This window comes from Cebidichthys violaceus, unplaced genomic scaffold (assembly GCF_023349555.1).
Source record: "Cebidichthys violaceus isolate CVI_PGR_0920_01 unplaced genomic scaffold, fCebVio1.0.p SCAF_15, whole genome shotgun sequence".
Lineage (NCBI taxonomy): Eukaryota > Metazoa > Chordata > Actinopteri > Perciformes > Stichaeidae > Cebidichthys > Cebidichthys violaceus.
This window is the reverse complement of record NW_027176318.1, coordinates 14,243,722-14,266,764: the sequence shown is the minus strand read 5'-3', so window position 1 is coordinate 14,266,764 and position 23,043 is coordinate 14,243,722. Positions and strand designations below refer to the sequence as shown.

At 41.7% G+C, this 23,043-nt stretch overlaps 2 protein-coding genes and 1 long non-coding RNA gene across 3 annotated transcripts in view; 1 reads left to right on the top strand and 2 right to left on the bottom strand.

Annotated features, from left to right (window-relative positions):
* LOC137872023 (cadherin-6-like) overlaps nucleotides 1–18,119 on the top strand; it is a 59,792-nt gene extending 41,673 nt beyond the window's left edge. Inside the window, exons 7-12 of the mRNA XM_068710218.1 lie at nucleotides 2,843–3,096; nucleotides 6,623–6,759; nucleotides 7,831–7,952; nucleotides 9,285–9,402; nucleotides 9,681–9,932; nucleotides 16,814–18,119. Of these exons, the coding sequence (XP_068566319.1) occupies nucleotides 2,843–3,096; nucleotides 6,623–6,759; nucleotides 7,831–7,952; nucleotides 9,285–9,402; nucleotides 9,681–9,932; nucleotides 16,814–17,316 (1,386 nt within the window). The 3' untranslated portion in view covers nucleotides 17,317–18,119. The remainder of the gene's footprint in view (nucleotides 1–2,842; nucleotides 3,097–6,622; nucleotides 6,760–7,830; nucleotides 7,953–9,284; nucleotides 9,403–9,680; nucleotides 9,933–16,813) is intronic.
* On the bottom strand, nucleotides 16,151–19,196 carry LOC137872024 (uncharacterized). Its single transcript, XR_011102849.1, has 2 exons — nucleotides 18,864–19,196; nucleotides 16,151–16,720 (listed from the first exon to the last, which is right to left on the bottom strand). It is a non-coding gene; the product is annotated as an uncharacterized lncRNA (long non-coding RNA).
* A 1,478-nt stretch (nucleotides 19,197–20,674) lies between these two features.
* drosha (drosha ribonuclease III) overlaps nucleotides 20,675–23,043 on the bottom strand; it is a 30,496-nt gene continuing 28,127 nt past the window's right edge. Inside the window, exon 17 of the mRNA XM_068710338.1 lies at nucleotides 20,675–21,383. Coding sequence (XP_068566439.1) covers nucleotides 21,253–21,383 — 131 coding nt within the window. The 3' untranslated portion in view covers nucleotides 20,675–21,252. The remainder of the gene's footprint in view (nucleotides 21,384–23,043) is intronic.

The window sequence follows — 23,043 nt, the reverse complement described above, 5'->3', positions numbered from 1 at the left end:
GCGGGCAGACTGACGTGCGTGAGGACTGAGCATTGGCCTAATTCTGAACCTACTAATTAAATGGGTTTGTCAAGTGGGAGTGTGTGCCATCTCCGCTTTTAACCGGTCCTTCGAAGCAACATATTCCTCCCATTGACGCGCGGTCCCACACCCCGCCCGCCTTAACGCGAGACGGCTGAAAAATTACCGACTCATGTCTTTATTCATGGGTTTTCAGAAAGAAAAAAAACAACTCGTTCCATCTGGATTTTTTCACACTTTCATTGGCTGTTCCCCAACGATGGCGGACCCCGGCGTTCTTTTCATGTGTACAGTAGGAAGCCTCACTCTGATCCAGCTGTTCCTGCTCAGCGCTGGGCGCACATTCATTAAAATGCACCGCTCTCTAATTATTCCTGTCAATGAAGGGGATACCTTCAGTGGCTACAACTTCAAAACAAATAAAAAACTAAAAGCTAAGAAGAGAAACATAATAAGCTAAACACACCGCCCAACCTGCACTGAAATGCACAACGACTGAAAACATTAGCAGTCATGCAGGAATCAGGCTGCTAATCATCGTGTGCAGCATAATGAATTACAGGAGTGTAAGAGCAGTGTACAGAAGATACGGGATTATAGGGGATCACACGTGAACAAAAGAACAAAGCTGCTTCCTTTTAAGCAAACAAATGAAAGTCTGTACACCAACAGAAAACAGTCTAGAATAAATATACATTATATTTGCAAAAACGACAACCACAAAACGTTTCTAAGTGATTTCACAGAATGCTTTATCATCATCATCTGTATTTTAGGTGTAGATGTAGTGGTGCTGATGTAGCGGTGCTGAACAGATGTGTCCTTCAACGTAATACCAGTCATGATACTTTGTTTTTGTACATTTCGCTTCTTTTTAATCTTTTGCCCTCATTAATAGATTCCAATGTAGAAATGCTCACAACCTTGATGCTTCCTGAACAGTGGGACTGTGGGAGATGTTTTTTTTTTTTTTTTTTTTGTACTTTCCATCATGGATTCAAATGGAACGGCACACCAAAGTCTCACCATCCACCGACACTCAATATTTTCTCCGCTGCTCATTCACTAATCCGAAACGCTGATCTCTTCAATTAAAACAACAACATAAACTGAAGGGATGTCAGCCAGCAGACGATAAGAGACGACTTTGATTGTTTCACAGAGTTTGGCAGGGATCAGGAAATCAGGTTGAAAAGCACAAACGAGAAGCTGGCATGTCTTTTTGTTTCTGCCTAAAGAAACAGAAACAAAGTGCAAAAAGGAAATCGTACATTTAATGCTTGATAACTGCTATAATAGGACACAATATTAACAATAAAAGTAAAATATTTCTCTCATTTATATACGCTGCTTTGTCCAACCACATTCCCTCGCCAACAATACTTTCATGCCGTTTGTGTACAGTAACCCGACCGCGTTGTTGCCAAATGTCCACATCAGTCCCATTATTCTGGATGTGTCGGCAGTTAATGAAAGGCCTTTACATGTGCAAAAGAGCACAGGTCTGATCCATGCAGCAGCCCATGTGTATCCATCAACCGTCTTGTTAGTGTCCTTGAAGAAGACACTGAGCCCCTTCACACGCGCTCATTAGACGATGCTCGGGAAACGATTGCTAGTTTAATGAATAAAATCCCAATCTGACCTGAAATTAAATGCGGCAGGATGCTCTGAATGGATATGAGTTTCCACAAAATCAACAGCTGAACGTGTCGCTGCATACAAATGAGTGTTTTCAAAGTAAATATTAAGGGGCAAACAGAAAGTCACTGTAGAAACTTCTTTTTATTTCAAGAAAACAAAAACATGAAAACACGTTACGTCACAGTTAAAGGGGGGAACGTCTCTCTGTTCCCCCAGTTCCATATTCTGTCAGCGCACATTAAGTAAACAATACAAAAGGTTTGATGTTGTCAGGGACTTATTTTCCCAGGGTTCAGTGTTCAACACTATGCTATTTTCCCTTTGACGAGTTACTACAATAGCATGTCATTAAGCGAGCAGAGCTGTGAAACGCATTTTTTCAGGTTCAGGTTAGAGCTGGAACCAAAAACACACTTATTTGTACCCAATCCACAATCTTCACCTAAACCTAGTGTGTTACCGAAACCCAAGTGATGCCAAAAGTGAAAGCCAAAGCCATTTGACATCAAGTGTCCAATGGGTTGGGGCAACATCAGACCTTCGGAACATAGGACATGGGAACATATAACCCTGGGAACATATTAATGATCCAGTTAAAGTTGCTAAATTCATTCATTTTGCTGCTGTCACATTTTGTGAAGTGCCCACACAAGTGCTACCAATGTTGTAAAAAGAAATGGAGACTCTATGTGCCGTATACATTGAACTATTTCCATTTTTACAAGCTCTACTGACAACCTCTCGTGTCCTCTCCTCAATGCTCTGTGTGCAGCAGCGTGCAGTTCTGTTGAAGATTCGCTGAATTTTTGTCACATGACTGTTGGTCACAGGCAAATCAATCATGGCTTCCTAGTTGCGCTGAGGAGCTCAGAATTTAATGTTTTTTTTTTTACAGGATCTGGTTAAAGCAAAAGGTTCATTTGATGCAGGATTTTAAATGAGAGTAAAATGTTTTTGATGAAATATCACGATTTTAAGCTTTGTTTTGGTTACCTTCTCTGACAGAAGCATTCGTCGCACATGATGTGTTCAAGGATCGTCAGAAATATGACGAATTTGATCGTGTAGTTTTGGCCATTGTGTAAAGAAAACATGCTTTTCAATGTCGCCGGCGGGTGTTAGGGAAGCCATACATACTGTACTCACTATACTTACAGTACTTTCTGTTTTTTTGCAGCCTCTGGACTTTGAGAGGAAGCGTCAGTACAGTCTCCGTATTCAGGTGGAGAATTCCCACATCAACCCCCGCTTCTTCTCCGTGGGCCCCTTCAGGGACGAGGCCACCATCAAGATCACCGTGGAGGACGTGGACGAGCCGCCGGTGTTCGAGCGCGCCAGCTACGTCATGGAGGTCAAAGAGGACGCAGCCAGGAACACCGCCATCGGCTCGGTCAGCGCGTCCGACCCGGACGACAAAAACAGCCTCGTCAGGTACTGAACCGCGGCACATCTTAAGGGACCATATCAGGGTTTGGCACGTTTTGATCCAACCCAAACACCATGGCCTATCCCACAATAAGAAGGGCGGGCCAGAAGCTTAGGGAGAAGCTACTAAGCGAATTAAAGATTTTATAATAGTGGTAATCCTTACATATCTTTAAATTAGAGGAATTTTTAGTCTAGTGGACGCCATTTAATGCATTCAAGTGGCCTTGACAGGTGATTGGATGGACCATTTGTCAATCAAATAGCTGCTAGTAGCTGCTAGTAGCTGCTGCTAGTAGCTGTAAGTAGTTGCTGCTAGCAGCTGCTAGTAGCTACTGCTAGCAGCTGCTAGTAGTTACTGCTAGTAGCTGTTGCTAGTAGCTATTGCTAGCAGCTGCTAGTAGCTGTTGCTAGTAGCTATTGCTAGCAGCTGCTAGTAGCTGCTGCTAGTAGCTGTTGCTAGTAGCTATTGCTAGCAGCTGCTAGTAGCTGCTCATGGGACGGGGATTTGCTTGCCTGACACAAACGCATTACTTGAAGCCTGGCAAGATGGATTTTTTCCGTGACACAGTGATTCTTGTGTGATTTTGTGATAACCAAAGTGAATTGTTTGTACTTAGATGTTCTTCTCCATAAACATAAACAGCATTAAAATACATAATGTGCCCTTAGTAGAGAGACATGATGTTCTGTAAGACATACTAAATGCTGGCAACTTCTTAAATCTTCAAAACAAAGTTCACTGACAAGACTGGGTTCACGCACGTACAAAACTATGCAAGTATTCTATTATATGGGAGTAATGGCAGCCGGGTATGAGGCAGCACCTTCCACTCCGTCTCAAAGACTTTTTCATTTTTATGATGCACTAAGGGAGTTGGCTCTCAAGGTTGAAGTTCCACCACTTTATTGCAGGTGTCAAATATGATATCATTCTCTTTTATCGCCCATCATCAAGGAGGTAGCTACCCCGTGGCATTTAAAGCCACGCAGAGGAGGAGGAGGATGGCCAGGAAGCCTGGGGGCTGCCTGGCATGAGCAAGTCACTGAGACGGTTATCTTTAATAGCTTGCCACAGCACACAGCAGACAGCAGCAGTTAGAGGCAGGGATATAAACACTTATATCCCTCAGTATGCAAGGATCTATGATACATATGATAGATATATGATCTCAGGGATCTACAGCTATTACTATTTCTTATTAGATGTTAATGTTGGTGTCATCCCAAGCCGGTAGGATGGAAACATACTACGGATGTTCAAGCCCCTAAAACATGAACACTATTCAAGGTTTTAAAACTTGAATAAAGGAATGTTGTTGTTTTTTTTATAGTATGCACAAGTGGGGAAAAATAACCCAGAGTCTTGAAAAGCTGCTAACTCTTTTAGTAGCCCCGGTTATGAATGGAGCATTTTAGTGCTGCAATATTCTAAATGCCGTCTCCTGTCTTCAGCTTACCAAGGACAGAAAACATTGAAAAGTTTTGATTTGTTTGGCTTGAAAATTGCACAATGTAGCCATTGAATATTCATTCAAAGTGTGTTCTGTCCTTGGGCTTTTGGGTTGTCCTAACGCGTTTGTTCATTCACAAAAGTGAGTGTTGGTTTTGGTCATTTTGAAAAAGATTTGTGTTGGGCTCAAGGTCCATTAAGGAGCTATCCTGAAAATCATCACAAATAGCTACTAAACGGACCTTGAGTGGAGATTGTCTTGTTGAGGGATGTAGGTGTTTCTTGCACTTGCTTTTCATCACAATGTTGTCGTTTTAGATGTTCCACCATTATATTACACCTTACCTTCTGAAGGTCTTTCATCCTGATTTAGCCAAAGTTCAAGCTGGAAATCTGTTGACCTTTTGCTGGGGTTCATTCTGACTCTTGTAATGAAGAACATCTCTTGAAAATACCACCCGGTCGTGCAGCTTCTGTAGGGAGGAGAGAGGATATATGTGTCCCAACCCCACTGATCACTAACATTTCTGTAACCCTCCATGTCCTTCCGCCTGGCCTCCCATCCAGCCAGCTGCCGGCCTGCCTGCTGAGAGCAGCACTTTGGGTGCCCGGTCAGGACGCCATTAATCAGGGGAAGGGTTAGGCCCAGCCGGCTGAATTATTGGGAATATTAGAAAAGCAATTAGTAAAGCCCACGGCCGACGCAGATTTAACGAGGTTAGAGTTACTGTCGGGCCGTCGAGGTGGTGAGAGCGGAGGAGAGGCAGGCGGAGACGAGGAGGGAGTGTTTAGATAAAGACACTAAAATAGTAGAATCAGCAGGGACGGGGGGGGGGGGGGGGGGGGAGCGGTGCAGCGGTGCATTAAGAGCCGGGGTTCATAGTCTCCCCTTGGGGGTCTCCTCCCTCTTACGCCGGCCCTCCTGATGCCTGCTACTCCATTAATCACACTGATGTATCACTGTAGTCTGGGAAGCAGAGAAAAACAACACGACTGGATAACCTGTTGGCTCGTGTGTGTTTGTGTGACTGCGAACACTTACATACATCTATCACCGGCTCAGGACAGGACTATTCCACACTGGTAGGCCCCGTGGAAGACAGTGTACCTTATATATGTTCATGACCCTCATCTTGGTCTGAGCTAAAGAGACATTTTAAACTAGATTATTTTACAAGCATGCAAAATAAACCAAAAAAGAAAAAAGGATTAGGGATTATTTGAGCACTGCATGTACTTGTCCTGACCCTGACTGACAATTGCTGTTTGCTGTAAATCTGTTGTCTCTTTAATTTGATCATTTCTGCAGTTTTACATTATCTTTAAGTCTGTTATTTGTGTTTTCACGGGCTACATTTGTGAAACTTTTACGCTGCCATCTCGGAAAAAAAATCTGATTCAAAACCCCCACCTGGGATTATCCTGGTTAAATAAAGGTTGAATAAAACATACACCGTTGGTGTTTGTGTGGCAGCAGATGTATGTCTGCAACGCAAACCTGAAACGATCTGCAACACAAAGGGTAACTGAGGAAATGCGGTGTGTTTTTTAGTGTGTGGTTTGTGTAGAGTGACCCTTCAAACAGTAGTAGAAGTGGTTTATTACCGCCTGTAGTTTGTGCTCATTTGTGCAGGTGAAAACCAATTTTTGTTCTCTTCAACAAAGTTGGCCTTTCTTCTGAGGGCAAACCGCTGCTCGGATTGATGCAAGAAAAATTAATCTTTTTTCTTCTTAATGCCTTCTTGTGTGGTATGAATAGCAAAGAAAGGAAATAAAGGCAGAGTGCAGACGAGTCCATCATGCTTAGTCAGACTTGTTTGGAGTGCCTCCCACCCACTGAAGCCCCTCTAATGACTCAAATGTCAATTGAAGCGAGACAGTAAATGTGACTGTTTTCACTCCGCTTCACACCTATGAAGCTCTGTAAATAGGACTGTACCCTGTATCCCTCACCCAGGGAACACCGCACGCTTCCACACAGCCTGAGTGCTCGAGTTTACAAGCCAATCTGTGTGTGTGTGTGTGTGTGTGTGTGTGTGTGTGTGTGTGTGTGTGTGTGTGTGTGTGTTTTTTGAGCAGGTACTCTATTGATCGGCGCACAGACATGGACAGAATGTTCAACGTCCATGCAGGCAACGGGTCAGTGTTCATCCTCAGGGAGCTGGACAGAGAAGAGAACGCCTGGCACAACATCTCCGTCATCGCCACAGAGTTCAGTAAGTGCAGCGTGATGGGAAGCGGTTCTCTTTCTGGTCACCCACTTCCTCTTACTGTGTCGGCCAAATTGGATTTTTGGAATAAATTCTCGCCAGGTTTTGTGGAGTACTAGAAAAGTCACCCAGTGCTGCCAGTTCACCCAGTATTGGCTGGTGGCTGGTGTGTTTTTTTCCCCTCTTTGTGTAGTACTCAAACATCGTAAACCCTCCCAAAAAAAGTTTGAAGCAGACAAATATTAAAGGGACGGTACTATGCCCTTTTGAGCTGCTGGAAGACTTTTATTGTGAAAGGTATACAGGAAGTACTGAGTGTCATTGTTATCTTAATGTCAGTGACACCTCCCCTTCACTTGGGAGACTTTTATTGTGAAAGGTATACAGGAAGTATTGAGTGTCATTGTTATCTTAATGTCAGTGACACCTCCCCTTCACTTTGGAGACTTTTATTGTGAAAGGTATACAGGAAGTATTGAGTGTCATTGTTATCTTAATGTCAGTGACACCTCCCCTTCACTTGGGAGACTTTTATTGTGAAAGGTATACAGGAAGTATTGAGTGTCATTGTTATCTTAATGTCAGTGACACCTCCCCTTCACTTGGGAGACTTTTAATGTGAAACATCTGCAGGAAATGATGAGTTTAACTGACAGTACCTCAACACAGATCAAAAGAAAAGCAAAACATAAACTGATAACTATAATATTTGTCCTTTTTTAATATGTTCAATATGTGTAAATAAATCTGGTGAGCAGTAAGGAATATTGTAAAAATAAGAATTATAAAAGATAACTCTGTCAGTGTTGAGAGCTTCACAATAAAAGTACATTGAGTTTTCCTCACAACTTAAATGTATGTGATTTATACGTATCTACTTGACGCATACAATTTGCATAATGGTATAAATATCACAATTACACCGTTGCCTAACAACATTTGGCATTACTGTGTGCATGGAAACAGGCGACAGCCACACACACACACACACACACATTTCACATGTTCACTTTTATTGGGTAAAGAAATAATCATCTGTGTAAACTCTTATCCGTTCCCGCCTCTTGTGTTTCCCAGACAACCCGCGGCAGATCAGCCGCGCGCCCGTCTACGTCAGAGTGCTGGACGTCAACGACAACGCGCCGACATTCGCCACCAATTACGAGACGTTCGTGTGCGAGAATGCTAAGGCTAATCAGGTTGGTGTGAGCGAGCACGGGGCGGTAGTCGCGGTCTCATCTCGACTTCCTGCTCAGCGTGTCGTTGGCAGACATCAGACGGCATGCGTGAATCGGTCACGTGTGTTTGAAGCCGGGTAGGATAACGAAGACATCTGGGGACCCTTTTTTTAAATTTATTTTAGCATTAAAGCTCACATACATCTTAAATAAATACAGTTTTCAGAACAGTTTGTTCCTCCAAATAAGAGTCAAGAACACATCTGCAGTTGTGGCAAAGAGGTTCAAAAGGAAGCAGCAGCTTCAATAGACTGTTTTTAAATCTAATGCTCACACATCACAATCGTGAGGCTGTGCTGCAAAGACATCCTGGTTGGAAACCCCAACAAAAACTGTAACGCAATACACACCAACTTTGACACTCTCGAGTCTTCAGCATCACTTGTAAATTGCGCCAGATCTTCTGTGCTCACACTTGGGTCTGAATCAAATGTTGCTGTTGAAAGTGTATCTGGGCTCATGGGAAGTGCGATGACCCCGAGCTCCGACTTGTTTGACTTGTGCCATGAATTATATATTCAAACCGCATTTAATAAAAAGAAAAGGCTACAGACGATATTATCTCTTAGATGTTGGACCTCGGCTGCAGTGGTGGAAGAAGCGCTCCTTTCGTTTACTAAAGTAAAAGCAGAGCAATGCAACAGCGGAGAAATACTATATGACAAGTGCTGCAGCAAAATATACTTAAAAGTACACATTGTGCAGAGAGGCCCATTTCAGAACAATGTATTTTATACATTACATTACATTACATTACAGTCATTTAGCAGACGCTTTTATCCAAAGCGACTTACAATGAGTGCATTCAACTGAGGTTTATATCATCGGATTGTAACATTTTAAGGTAACGCTTAATGATAAGCGTTACCTTAAAATGATCAGCAGGTAAAACGATAAAACATAATAATGCGTCATAATTCATTAGTTGATCACATTTCTTGTTAATAATCTGAAAAGTAGTTACGACCTAAAGCGAATACTGACACTTAAATCTATCAGGTGTAAGAGGTGTTAAGCTGTTCGTTATGTGTTAGCTTGCCACTCACCGTTTGTCTTTATGAATTCCCCAAAGCCCAATCTACGCCTTCTAACCAGAATGAACAGCGGATGTTTAGCGCGAGCCTCTTAACACGCTTGTACTGTTAGTACCTCTGTTAATTAGAAGGTCTACAGCTGCTGTTGGCCAATATGGCGACGTGCCGTGAGAACGCAGAACTCCGGGGAGCGCACGCGGCCCCGTTCTGTTTATTCCGAGGTTTCCGCAGTCGCTCACCTGACTGCCTCTTGTTCCAGAGGATACAAACCGTGAGCGCCGCAGATCCCGACACGCCGCTCGGAGGACACCGATTCTTCTTCAGCCTCGCACAGGAGGCTGCTGGGAAGGCCAACTTCTCCGTCCGCGATAACAAAGGTGATACGCTCGCAGCTGATGCTTGTGGTTATTTCATTTACTGCAATTTTTTTCTTCTTTTTTTTTTGTATAATGTTCAGGCACTTCTACCTTCTGTTAAACGTAACCACATCGAGTGCTGCACTGCACATGATTTGATTTTATAGTTTTCTTTTTCATCTCGCGGCACTAAAAGCACATTCACAGGCCAGGAATTACATTTCTAGTAGAGTTTATTGAAGTATTAATTCAGATTATTGATTGCTGCGTCGTAAACCGGACATCCCGTTGTTTTTCAGACAACACGGCCTGGATCCTAACGCGGAGGAACAGCTACAACAGCCTGCAGAAGAGCATCTACCACGTGCCGGTGGTCATTTCCGACGGAGAGTACCCGATGCAAAGCAGCACCAACACCCTGACCATCAGAGTGTGCACCTGCGACCGCGAGGGCAACATGAAGCTGTGCAACGCCGAGGCGCTCACGGCGAGGGCGGGACTCAGCACGGGGGCCCTGGTGGCCATTTTGCTCTGTGTCATCATTCTGCTCAGTGAGTACAGACCGCATGAGAAGCAACCACCTGCGAACAGTTGTTTTTCAATCTGAGCTTTATTTAACCAGGGCGGCGTTGCAGAAAATTAGAAACGAAGCTCGAGAGCTTCCTACTTTTGAAAGCACATCCTGCAGGTTGATCAGGAGACAGTGTTTGCATCTGATTCATCACTTCCTGTAGGCGGGTCATTCTGCCAGTGACCACAGCTGACATGTTCCATTTCATTTAAACAACAAAGCAGCAGAGATCTGCGGCGTTTTCAGCTGCTTTATCGCGACCCGACTTTTAATCTTAAGGATGAAAAAGGACAAGTGCACGCTTCACACAAGACTCCCGCTGCAGTAGCTCAGTCCGAAACAAGATAGACATGGTGTTTCGGTTTCGGTGGTCTTTGGTTTCTTTGGTTCCTCATCGCACATAGTTGATTTCAACCTCAATCATATCAGAATATTGAGAAACTGTCCGCTCTAGGATAAAACAGAAATAGCACTTATGAGGAATTTTATGTCTACTGTGAGTAAAGGTTTAAATTCAATTACTGATGAATCAAAAAGAAATGTGCACCATGGCCCAAATGAAATGTGTTACAAAACTGGCTTCAGGGCCGTAGAGTTTTCAAAGCACGTTCAAGTGTGCTCCAATAGTCGTCTTTTCAATGACCGTTAAGATGCCAGCCATGCAACAAGGCTTCTGCATCTTGATGAACATAGAAATACTGAATGAAGTGATGTTGACTTAGTCCGAAAAGAGGCGAGGTCAGCTTCAAAAAAGGTCGCCTATTATACGGAGTGTTAATATTATAATCCCCGGCTCACTGTTGTATTACTGTTTCAGAGACTTTTTCTCCGGCATTCTACAATATGACTTTTTTATGACTTACTTCGACATGTTATACTATGACGTTTTTCGACACGTTATACTATGACTTTTTTAAACATGTTATACTATGACGTTTTTCGACACGTTATACTATGACTTTTTTATGACTTACTTCGACATGTTATACTATGACGTTTTTCGACACGTTATACTATGACTTTTTTATGACTTACTTCGACATACTATACTATGACTTTTTTCGACATAATATACTATGACTTTTTTCGACATAATATACTATGACTTTTTTCGACATAATATACGATGACTTTTTTAAACATGTTATACTATGACTTTTTTCGACATGTTATACTATGACTTTTTTCAACATGTTGTACTATGACTTTTTAAACATGTTGTACTGTGACTTATTTTGACATACTATGACTTTTTTCGACATGTTATACTATGACTTTTCGACACGTTATACTATGACTTTTTTATGACTTACTTCGACATACTATACTATGACGTTTTTCGACATGTTGTACTATGACTTTTTTATGACTTACTTCGACTTGCTATACTATGACTTTTTTCGACATAATATACTATGACTTTTTTCAACATGTTGTACTATGACTTTTTAAACATGTTATACTATGACTTATTTCGACATACTATACTATGACTTTTTGCGACATGTTATACTATGACTTTTTTAAACATGTTATACTATGACTTTTTAAACATGTTGTACTATGACTTTTTTCGACATGCTATACTATGACTGTTTTTTGACTTTTTTCGACAGGCTATACCATGACCGTTTTTCACATATTTCGACATGCTATACTATGACCGTTTTTCACTTTTTTCGACATGCTATACTATGACTGCTTTTCACTTTTTTCGACATGCTATACTATGACTGTTTTTTGACTTTTTTCGACATGCTATACTATGACTGCTTTCGACATGCTATACTATGATTGTTTTTTGACTTTTTTCGGCAGGCTATACTGTGACCGTTTTTCACTTTTTTCGACATGCTGTACTATAACTATTTTTCACTTTTTTCGACATGCTGTACTATAACAGTTTTTCACTGTTTTCGACATGCTATACTATGACTGTTTTTTGACTTTTTTCGACATGCTATACTATGACTGTTTTTTGAATTTTTTCGACAGGCTATACTATGACTGTTTTTTTACTTTTTTCGACATGCTATACTATGACTGTTTTTTTACTTTTTTCGACAGGCTAGCCATGACCGTTTTTCACATATTTCGACATGCTATACTATGACTGTTTTTTGAATTTTTTCGACAGGCTATACTATGACTGTTTTTGACATAATATACTATGACTGTTTTTTGACTTTTTTCGACATGCTATACTATGACTGTTTTTTTACTTTTTTCGACAGGCTATACCATGACCGTTTTTCACATATTTCGACATGCTATACTATGACTGTTTTTTGAATTTTTTCGACAGGCTATACTATGACTGTTTTTGACATAATATACTATGACTGTTTTTTGACTTTTTTCGACAGGCTATACTATGACTGCTTTCGACATGCTATACTATGATTGTTTTTTGACTTTTTTCGGCAGGCTATACTGTGACCGTTTTTCACTTTTTTCGACAGGCTATACTATGACTGTTTTTGACATAATATACTATGACCGTTTTTCACTTTTTTCGACATGCTATACTATAACTATTTTTCACTTTTTTCGACATGCTGTACTATGACTGTTTTTCACTGTTTTCGACATGCTGTACTATGACTGTTTTTCACTGTTTTCGACAGGTTACACTAGGACTGCTTTTGACAGGCTATACTATAACTGTTTTTCACTTTTTTCGACAGGTTACACTAGGACTGCTTTCGACAGGCTATACTATGACTGTTTTTCACTTTTTTCAACATGCTATACTGTGACCGCTTTTCACATATTTCGACATGCTATACTATGACTGTTTTTTTACTTTTTTCGACAGGCTATACCATGACCGTTTTTCACATATTTCGACATGCTATACTATGACTGTTTTTTGAATTTTTTCGACAGGCTATACTATGACTGTTTTTGACATAATATACTATGACTGTTTTTTTACTTTTTTCGACAGGCTATACTATGACCGTTTTTCACATATTTCGACATGCTATACTATGACCGTTTTTCACTTTTTTTGACATCCTATACTATGACTGCTTTTCACTTTTTTCGACATGCTATACTATGACTGCTTTCGACATGCTATACTATGATTGTTTTTTGACTTTTTTCGACAGGCTATACTATGACTGTTTTTGACATAATATACTATGACCGTTTTTCACTTTTTTCGACATGCTATACTATAACTATTTTTCACTTTTTTCGACATGCTGTACTATGACTGTTTTTCACTGTTTTCGACATGCTGTACTATGACTGTTTTTCACTGTTTTCGACAGGCTATACTATGACTGTTTTTCACTTTTTTCAACATGCTGTACTATGACTGTTTTTCACTGTTTTCGACATGCTATACTATGACTGTTTTTCACTTTTTTCGACATGCTATACTATGACTGCTTTCGACATGCTTTTCTATGATTGTTTTTTGACTTTTTTCGGCAGGCTATACTGTGACCGTTTTTCACTTTTTTTGACAGGCTATAATATGACTTTTTTAAACATGTTATACTATGACTTTTTTCGACATGCTATACTATGACTTTTTTAAACATGTTACACTAGAAATGACGACAGTACATGCTATACTATGACTTTTTTATTTAAAAAAAATGACTACATACCATTTCCTGACTATGACTTTTTTCGACATACAATACTATGACTTATTCAATATGACTTTTGTTTGACTTGTGTACCACCAGACCTGTTGGCTCAGTGTGTTGCATATCTGCCTTTAATGCAGGAGGTTGGTGGTTCGATTCTCATAAAAGACAATGTCACTGTTGTCTTGCCATTGATCAGGTGACTTAAAAGTACATTTAAATTATTAAAAAGGTGCGATTCTGTTGTCTTTAAAACATTCAGGATACCTAACCCTCATCACCTGTTTTCTACATGCTATACTATGACTTTTTTAAACATGTTATACTATGACTTTTTTAAACATGTTATACTATGACTTTTTTAAACATGCTATACTATGACCTTTTTTTGACTTTTTTTGACATGCTATACTATGACTGTTTTTTTACTTTTTTCGACAGGCTATACTATGACAGTTTTTGACATAATATACTATGACTGTTTTTTTTACTTTTTTCGACATGCTATACCATGACCGTTTTTCACTTTTTTCGACAGGCTATACCATGACCGTTTTTCACTTTTTTCGACAGGCTATACCATGACCGTTTTTCATATATTTCGACATGCTATACTATGACCGCTTTTCACTTTTTTCGACATGCTATACTATGACCGCTTTTCACTTTTTTCGACATGCTATACTATGACCGTTTTTCACTTTTTTCGACATGCTATACTATGACCGTTTTTCACTTTTTTCGACATGCTATACTATGATTGTTTTTTGACTTTTTTCGGCAGGCTATACTGTGACCGTTTTTCACTTTTTTCAACAGGCTATACTATGACTTTTTTAAACATGTTACACTAGAAATGACGACAGTACATGCTATACTATGACTTTTTTATTTAAAAAAAATGACTACATACCATATCCTGACTATGACTTTTTTCGACATACAATACTATGACTTATTCAATATGACTTTTGTTTGACTTGTGTACCACTAGACCTGTTGGCTCAGTGTGTTGCATATCTGCCTTTAATGCAGGAGATTGGTGGTTCAATTCTCATAAAAGACAATGTCACTGTTGTCTTGCCATTGATCAGGTGACTTAATAGTACATTTAAATTATTAAAAAGGTGCGATTCTGTTGTCTTTAAAACATTCAGGATACCTAACCCTCATCACCTGTTTTCTACATGCTATACTATGAGTTTTTTAAACATGTTATACTATGACTTTTTTAAACATGCTATACTATGACTTTTTTTCACTTTTTTCGACATGCTATACTATGACCGTTTTTCATTTATTTCGACAGGCTATGACCGTTTTTCACTTTTTTCGACAGGCTATACTATGACTGTTTTTGACATAATATACTATGACTGTTTTTTGACTTTTTTCGACAGGCTATACTATGACTGTTTTTCACTTTTTTCGACAGGCTATACTATGACCGTTTTTCACTTTTTTCGACATGCTATACTATGACTGTTTTTCACTTTTTTCGACATGCTATACTATGACTGTTTTTCACTTTTTTCGACATGCTATACTATGACCGTTTTTCACTTTTTTCGACATGCTATACTATGACTGTTTTTCACTTTTTTCGACATGCTATACTATGACTGTTTTTCACTTTTTTCGACATGCTATACTATGACCGTTTTTCACTTTTTTCGACAGGCTATACTATGACTGTTTTTGACATAATATACTATGACTGTTTTTTGACTTTTTTCGACAAGCTATACTATGACTGTTTTTCACTTTTTTCGACAGGCTATACTATGACCGTTTTTCACTTTTTTCGACAGGCTATACTATGACTGTTTTTCACTTTTTTCGACAGGCTATACTATGACTGTTTTTCACTTTTTTCGACATGCTATACTATGACTGTTTTTCACTTTTTTCGACATGCTATACTATGACTGTTTTTCACTTTTTTCGACAGGCTATACTATGACTGTTTTTCACTTTTTTCGACATGCTATACTATGACCGTTTTTCACTTTTTTCGACATGCTATACTATGACTGTTTTTTACTTTTTCCGACAGGCTATACTATGACTGTTTTTCACATATTTCGACATGCTATACTATGACTGTTTTTCACTTTTTTTTTAAACATGCTATACTATGACTTTTTTTAAACATGTTACACTAGAAATTACGACAGTACATGCTATACTATGACTTTTTTATTTAAAAAAAATTACTACAAACTATATTCTAACTATGACTTTTTTCGACATACAATACTATGACTTATTCAATATGACTTTTGTTTGACTTGTGTAGCACTGGACTTGTTGGCTCAGTGTGTTGCATATCTGCCTTTAATTCAGGAGGTTGCCGGTTCAATCTTCAGAGAAGACAATGTCACTGTTTTCAGGTGACTCTATAGTACATTTTAATTATAAAACACGTGCGATTCTGTTGTCTTTAAAACATTCAGGATACCTAACCCTCATGGCCTGTTTTCGACAAGCTATGCTATGACTTTTTTTAATCCCAGACTATACTATTATTTTGCATTTTGTCACAAACTGGGCTGCCCAGCCCTAACAAAAGAGGCGGACACACAACCAAGCCTTTAAATCATTGTATTGTTTGAAGGAATAACATGAGAGAAAAACTTGAACATACAGTGGCATGTGTAATTAGAAACTTTCCCGTGCTATAAGTGGGCGCATTTGTGGGAAATTGTGCAAGTGCAATGTATCTTCCAACAATAGCCAAAGCGTTAACCGAAAAACAAAAGAAACGGGTAACTCAGGGAGCAGAAAGCCAGCATCTGAGCCTTTTTTAACATGCTTTACTATGACTTTTTAAAAAACTTTTTTGACACACTATGCTTGGAGATTTTAGGACTATTTTTCAACATACTATACCGTGACTTCATTTTTAGAATACCCAAATTGAATTGTGCCATAGCTCAAGTGTTATAATGGTACATAAAGTTGTTTTTCTGGCATACAATGTATTTTTTCTTAAACTGCATTCTTTTGTGATCTCAAGCAGCAATGGCCCTGAGGACAGAACATACATAATGCATCCTTGTGGTAGCTGAGCCTGTTTCTACAAAGTCAGACAAAGTCCCTGAACATCAGTGAACACTTGTGCAACATCAACAAATCCCCCTGGACAGTCACTGGCCTTCTGAAAAAAAAGGAGAGGGAGCAAAGAAACATCAGCAAAAGTCACCAAAGTCCGTTACTTATTTTCTTTTGTTTTCTTTTGTTCTCCCCGTAGTGATCGTGGTGCTGTTTGCTGCCCTGCGGAGACAGAGGAAGAAGGAGCCTCTGATCATCTCCAAAGAGGATGTCAGAGACAACGTCGTCAGCTACAACGATGAAGGGGGCGGAGAGGAGGACACTCAGGCCTTTGATATCGGCACGCTGCGCAACCCGGAGGCCATTGAGGAGAGCAAGCAACGGAGGGACATCGTCCCTGAAACCTTCTACCCCGCGGTCCGACGGCCCGCGCTGCCCCCGATCCGGGACAATAACGGGGACGTGAGAGACTTCATCAACCAGAGGCTCCAGGACAACGACAGCGACCCGACGGCGCCGCCGTACGACTCCCTGGCCACCTACGCCTACGAGGGCAACGGCTCCGTGGCGGAGTCCCTCAGCTCACTTGAGTCGGTGACCACCGACGGCGACCAGGACTACAACTACCTAAGCGAGTGGGGACCCCGATTTAAGAAACTGGCGGACATGTACGGGGGCGACGACAGCGACAGGGATTCCTAACGAGAGCCCGGCACACAGACGAGGAGGAGGAGTGAAATGAAACACGTTAAAAAAAAAACTTTCCGGGCAATTGTGGTGCATGTGTGGCGAAAAGGACCGAAAAAACGAGCACCGCTTGTCCACGTGCTCTTTCACCGCCACCGCTCACCTTTCAGCCGTCCCTCCGGTGACCAGACGTAGGCTTTGTGTGTCCAATCAGTGTTAGTTGCGTTTTTGCCAGGGTGCAGTGAAAAGAGACTTTGTGTCAAGACTTCTTTTGTGTATATGGGGTGTACATGAGGCCCAAATATATCTATACTGGTATTTTTCTTTTCTTTTCTTTTCTTTTTTTCCAAAGCTGCGTGCGGCGGACACGTTCAACAAGCAGCTTTGTAAACCAACAGATACGCCTACGTATTTTTCAGTGTTTCTGGGACAAAAAAACACGCTGCATATTGTGAGTTCTATCTTTGCTTGTGTACGTACGGTAATATGATACAATACGCTGTACAGTGGTTTTGTTTTTCTAGGGAATGTCCAGACGACCCCCCCTCCCCCCTCCCCCTCTTTCAGCAAAGGCTGCCTCGCATTTACCCATTTGTCCACAGCTGTGCTCGAGCCAGAAGTGCCAGAAAGCGTTGGCATCGACGGGAACACCAGAGACGTCGACGCTGGTCGGATGGAATCAGATGTGGCTTACGTACAACTGTGGTTTTAAAATCGATGGCCGCGACAAAACATTCACAAACACACCAGTTAGTCTTCTGTAGTGTCCGATTCTCATCTCCGTCCTGTGAGCCGAATACCAAATATTTCCTTATTGAGCCGAATGTCTTCAGAATCAGTTTTTGTCTTTGCAGCCAACTCGCTGGCTGGAAAATGAATTTTGATTTTCTAAAATACATTGATACAAATCCACCAGGCTCAGTTAGAGGAAAATACTGGTCTCGTTGGACTTTTTTTCTTTCTTTTTTTTTCCGCTCATCTCGACCACAGAAGTGAGTCAATGGTTCCGTCTGTAACTCAAAGTCCCATTAACTGCCGGCGCCGACGTGATGCCGCCGAGCTTGAAACTACGGCGTGTAAAATTAAAAGTGGATGAAACATCTCGTGGACACTTACCATTAAAATTCACCAGCTATTTCATTTTCTTCTGTTCAGGTGATGAGGAAAAACATGAAAAGTAGCATTTGAGTCAATGTTCCAAAGCAGGAACGGTGATTACGATTGGGGATTAGCAGAAAAATGACACGCGAGTGTTTAAACTCGGCCCATATGTTAAGATGATCAAAGTCTATGGTGTGAAATAAGTTGCCTTAAATCCTAAAAACAAGCCTCCATAATGAGGAAAAAGGCCGGATGTGTAGGATCTGTGTTATTAGGGGGTTAGATTCTTCTTTATTTAAATGCACCACATCACCCAAAGCATTCAGAAAAGAGATGTAGAACAAGAGTTCTTCTTACACTTGTTGGATGGAGACTTGGTTTCCTGAGTGGAATGTATAATAATGTAACATAGTTGGTGGAAATGTGCCAAAAAAAAAAAAAAAGAAGCAAAAAAAGCGCACCAGTATTTTCCTTTAAACGTCCTGTTCCTGAACACCGCTCCGCTCCCTCCGTCACCTGTTGCCGCGCGTCGTGTCCAACATGAAGCCGGCGTTCACCGTTCTGATTTCCTGGGGGACGAAACAGCCTTCTCCATAAAGGGTTCTTATCAAAAGGGGCCCCTGACCTTTTGGAGCGGTTGTCCAATGAGGCTCTTAAACCCAGAGGGGGGGGGGCGTCCTCGGCTCCCAGAGAAGGTCAGGACATTGTCCTGCAGCCAGAACACACGACGGGTTTGTTTTTTTTAATGTGATTTAAAAAGAAGAAGAAGAAGAAGAAGAAGAAAAAAACAAAAAACACAATATCATCAAATTACTTCAACTATGAAAACACAGTTGTGGAAATAAAGAGGGCTGGTTGATTAGGCCGGCTTGAACAAGCTCTGCCCTCACTTAAGCAAAAGGCCAAACCTGTGAAGAGACTGACATTTCAAACGGTAACAACACGGCGGCTCGGTTCCTCTCTGCGCATTGAATCGGGCTCGACATCGCCGCCGACGCACTAAACAATCCCAATTGATAACACGGCGGCCGGATCGTTCTTTTACGCTCGGCTACGGCGGCTTTGTTTATGAGCTCGCTCCCGGAGCAACCTCCCATTGTGAGTGGCCGTTTCAGCCTGTTGCTGGCGATAAGCCTCTAATGGGTTTAGAAACCCTTCGCTCCCCAAGAAAACTGCTTTTTTTTTTTCTTCTTTTTTTTTTTTTTGTTCTGCCTCAAGGTGCAACGTGAGCTCTCGAATGGAAATCGACGTGACAAAAGCGGTACTCACCGAAAGCGGTTTCCTCCTCCGGTCTTCACTGTTTTCTGTCTTCATGCAGGGGGTTGTCTCCGTTACGGGAGTCCTGCGGAGAGAGAGAGAGAGAGAGCGATCGCCTCCGAAGCTCAGCTAAGAGAGCAGGAGACGTACCGACGCTTCTGGTCCTTTTTACTTTCTCTTCTTCTTATCGAGGCGACTGGACGGCGACGTCCTCCTCCTCCTCCTCCAGATGCAGTAGATCTGTGGTTGTTGATGTGTAGACGCGGTCGGCCTCGGGGCTCACCTCTACTACGGTGTGTTATGTTGGTGACCATGTGATTGAGCAGTGGCGTTTTTGTCAGCGTAGAAACAGTTCGAGAGGTCGTGGTAGTGTGTAAGGGGGGCCCCCCTCCATCACCGGCCATCCATCGATCTGCTTTGTAAAACGTGATATTTTGTACTGAATATTTATATGACACAATTAAATATCTTTAAAAACCGTCTCTGTGAGGTGTTCTGTGAGGTTTGACGGGTTTATATACTGGTTCCGTTTGGACCGCTCTCTGTTTGAATCTTCTGCTTGTGGAGGATAATTTAACTTTTATCTGAATCGTGATAGCAGCCGCAGGCTAGCGAGCCTCAAATGTACCATCCTCACAGGTATTTATGTATTATCTGCAATAAATCTCAGCACAAAAGACTCAACTCTACACGTCAGATAGTAATTCACACGGCGGCCGTCGTTAAATAGATGGATCCAGAGGCGACCGAGCTGAGGAAATTGTTAATTAGTCAATCTATAATTAAGATCTGTCAGACAGCCAATCGGATTTGGAGAGAGGTTAAAAAAAAAATCCCCCCCCCCCCCCCCCCCAAAAAAAAAACCCATTTTGATTATTAGAGGATGAGTGGCAGATGTGAGACAGATGGTGACATTGTAGTGATTGAATATAATTGACTCTATTTTCCTAGATTAGGCCTCTTAGAGCGCTGGGCGGGAGCAAAAAAAAAAAAAAAACACTCAGATTTCCAACTGTTGATCTGAAACTTTATTTACAGTCTTACATGTGACGGTTTATTTATTTCACACTTCTTTTAAAAACTTGTTTTCTTCCATTTTTATTTTTTGTATGTTTGGCATGTTGTCAGTAACGTGAGCTCCTGCTGTGGTTTCGGATTTAAAAGTCAACTCAATATTTTAAAGATTGGACAACAAACATGAACATCAGACAACATGAGGCCACCTTTGACGGTGCTACAGCACTAAACAGCATAAAACATGACGGCTTCATTCCGGAGTCTCTTTGCCTTCCGTTCCACTTTCATTTTGAGGATCGAGGACAAAGACTAACCAGATTCCACCCTAAACCTCCCGACGACCCGACCCGTCCTCACCTGTGTCCCATCCGAGTGTCGGTCGAACTTTTGGGAAGAGTCAAAACCATCGCTGCTAAACTATCACGGCTCCACGGCCGACTGGCGCCACCTGCATCGGACCGACTCTGGCATCGGGGCGGCTGCCACGTTTTTGCAGTCGGAGCTCCTCGGCGTGGACGCGGGCTCGTGATTGCCCCCCACACCGAAAAAAAAGAAAAAAAAAAGGGGGGGGCGCTGTCACTTCCTGCATTCCTCCGGCTCGTCGGTCTCCTTCTCCTGCCGCTCCCGCTCTCGTCTCATCTCCTTCAGCTCCTGTCTGTATTTCCGCTCGATGAAGCGCTTCTGATGAGCCATCTGTGGGAAGTTATCTGGTACAGGGAGAGGCAGAGCGGGGGAAACAGAGAGAAGTCGACCAAGGAGAACAGATAAAGAGAGAGAGAGGGAGAGAGGGAGACAAAGAGGCAGGGGTGTGAAGAGACAAGGTCAGACTCCAACTGGGCGAGGACAGCAATTTAGGGCTCAAACTGCACACACTGTAGTTTTCACCGGGCGTCGCGTCGTCACTTGGGTCAAACGAGCGAAGAGTGTCGCAGGCAGCGCTGTGATTAAAATGCCCTCGTGTTGTTACTCCATTAATAATGATGAAGTAACAAGGAATTAGACAGGCCTTGTTTGGTTTCAGCACGACGACTGTGAGATCTGATAACATAATTACAAGTGAACAGTTCTAAATGAGATGTGCGGTGAGATGGTGTCGCGTGACGGCGGAGAGAAGAAAACTGAATCGGAGCCGATGGGGGGTGTTCACATATAGGCCGGAGACTAAATCGCTGGTTTCCCCCTGCAGTTATAGCACAGATCATAAATGAAAGTTTGTTTTTTGTTTTTTTAAATCGCCTCGCGCCGCTTTGAAAGCTCTAAATAGAAAACGTCCGATCGCCAGGCCTCATTTATAGCTGACAAATGCCTGTTAATAAAGAATGAACGCAGCATCGTTTCTAAAGAGAAGTTCTGAAGTCTCCATTTGGGTTTGGGCCGCTGAATGCCAACTTGGCCGGAGCCACAAAAACTCAAATGTGGGCCAACGCAGAGGGTGTCTGGGTGGATTCAACGAGGGCGGAGGAAGTGTTATTGAGAAAAACTAGTTCTCATAAGCCGGCCCTGGTGGCCAGCGCTGGTACTGCACGTAAAGCCACACCGCCTCCCCAGAAGGTCCGTCTTTCATTAACCAGGAAAAACGTAAAACTTGCTCCTAAAAAATGTCAGGAAATAAAAGAAAGATTCACGTTAAAACCCAAAACCCACGTATTCAAACGGCGGGTCAGAACACACGTCAGAGAAAGTGGAATCAGAGAACGTTTTGACAGAAACCATTATTCTATTATCCAAATTGCTGCTAATTCATTCTGCAAATCAGTGAATCCACTAAAGGTGTTATCTCTAACTGCAACGAACGGACCGTTATTCTAATCATCAATTTGTCTTTTGATCTTTTCTTCGATTGATTCCATTCGTCGTGTTTTCTGTGTGATGTGTGAAACGGTTCCGAGAGCACGAGATCTCCAAAAATGTCTGCGTCTGAAAACCAGACGTCCACTGTGAAAGAGAGAGCAGCACCAGATGTTGGAAGCGGACCATGTTTCCCCTGGGTTTGCTTGAAATAATGACGAATAATTCAACTTATCAATCATCTACTACTTTTGATGATTGATGATCGACAGAAAATCAATCGAGGGGTTTCGGCTCTCGTTTAATCGTGGGATACTTTCCCAGCCAGTAGAGGAACAGTTAACCCTCAGAGTAAGCGATAAACATTTAAATGGACCGGCTTTAGTTTCCAGCCATGGCAGCAGAATCCGACCCAACGACCCGGGCAGCAGGCAAAGCACTGTGTTGTTGTTGTTTTTTTTGTCATTTGGTTATTTAGAGCTTAGGTAATTTTCCATTAAGTGTTTACATTACCGGCTCTTTCCACCACCGCACACTTCCAATTTAAAAAACGGCACGCATGACGAGAGGCCCGGCGGG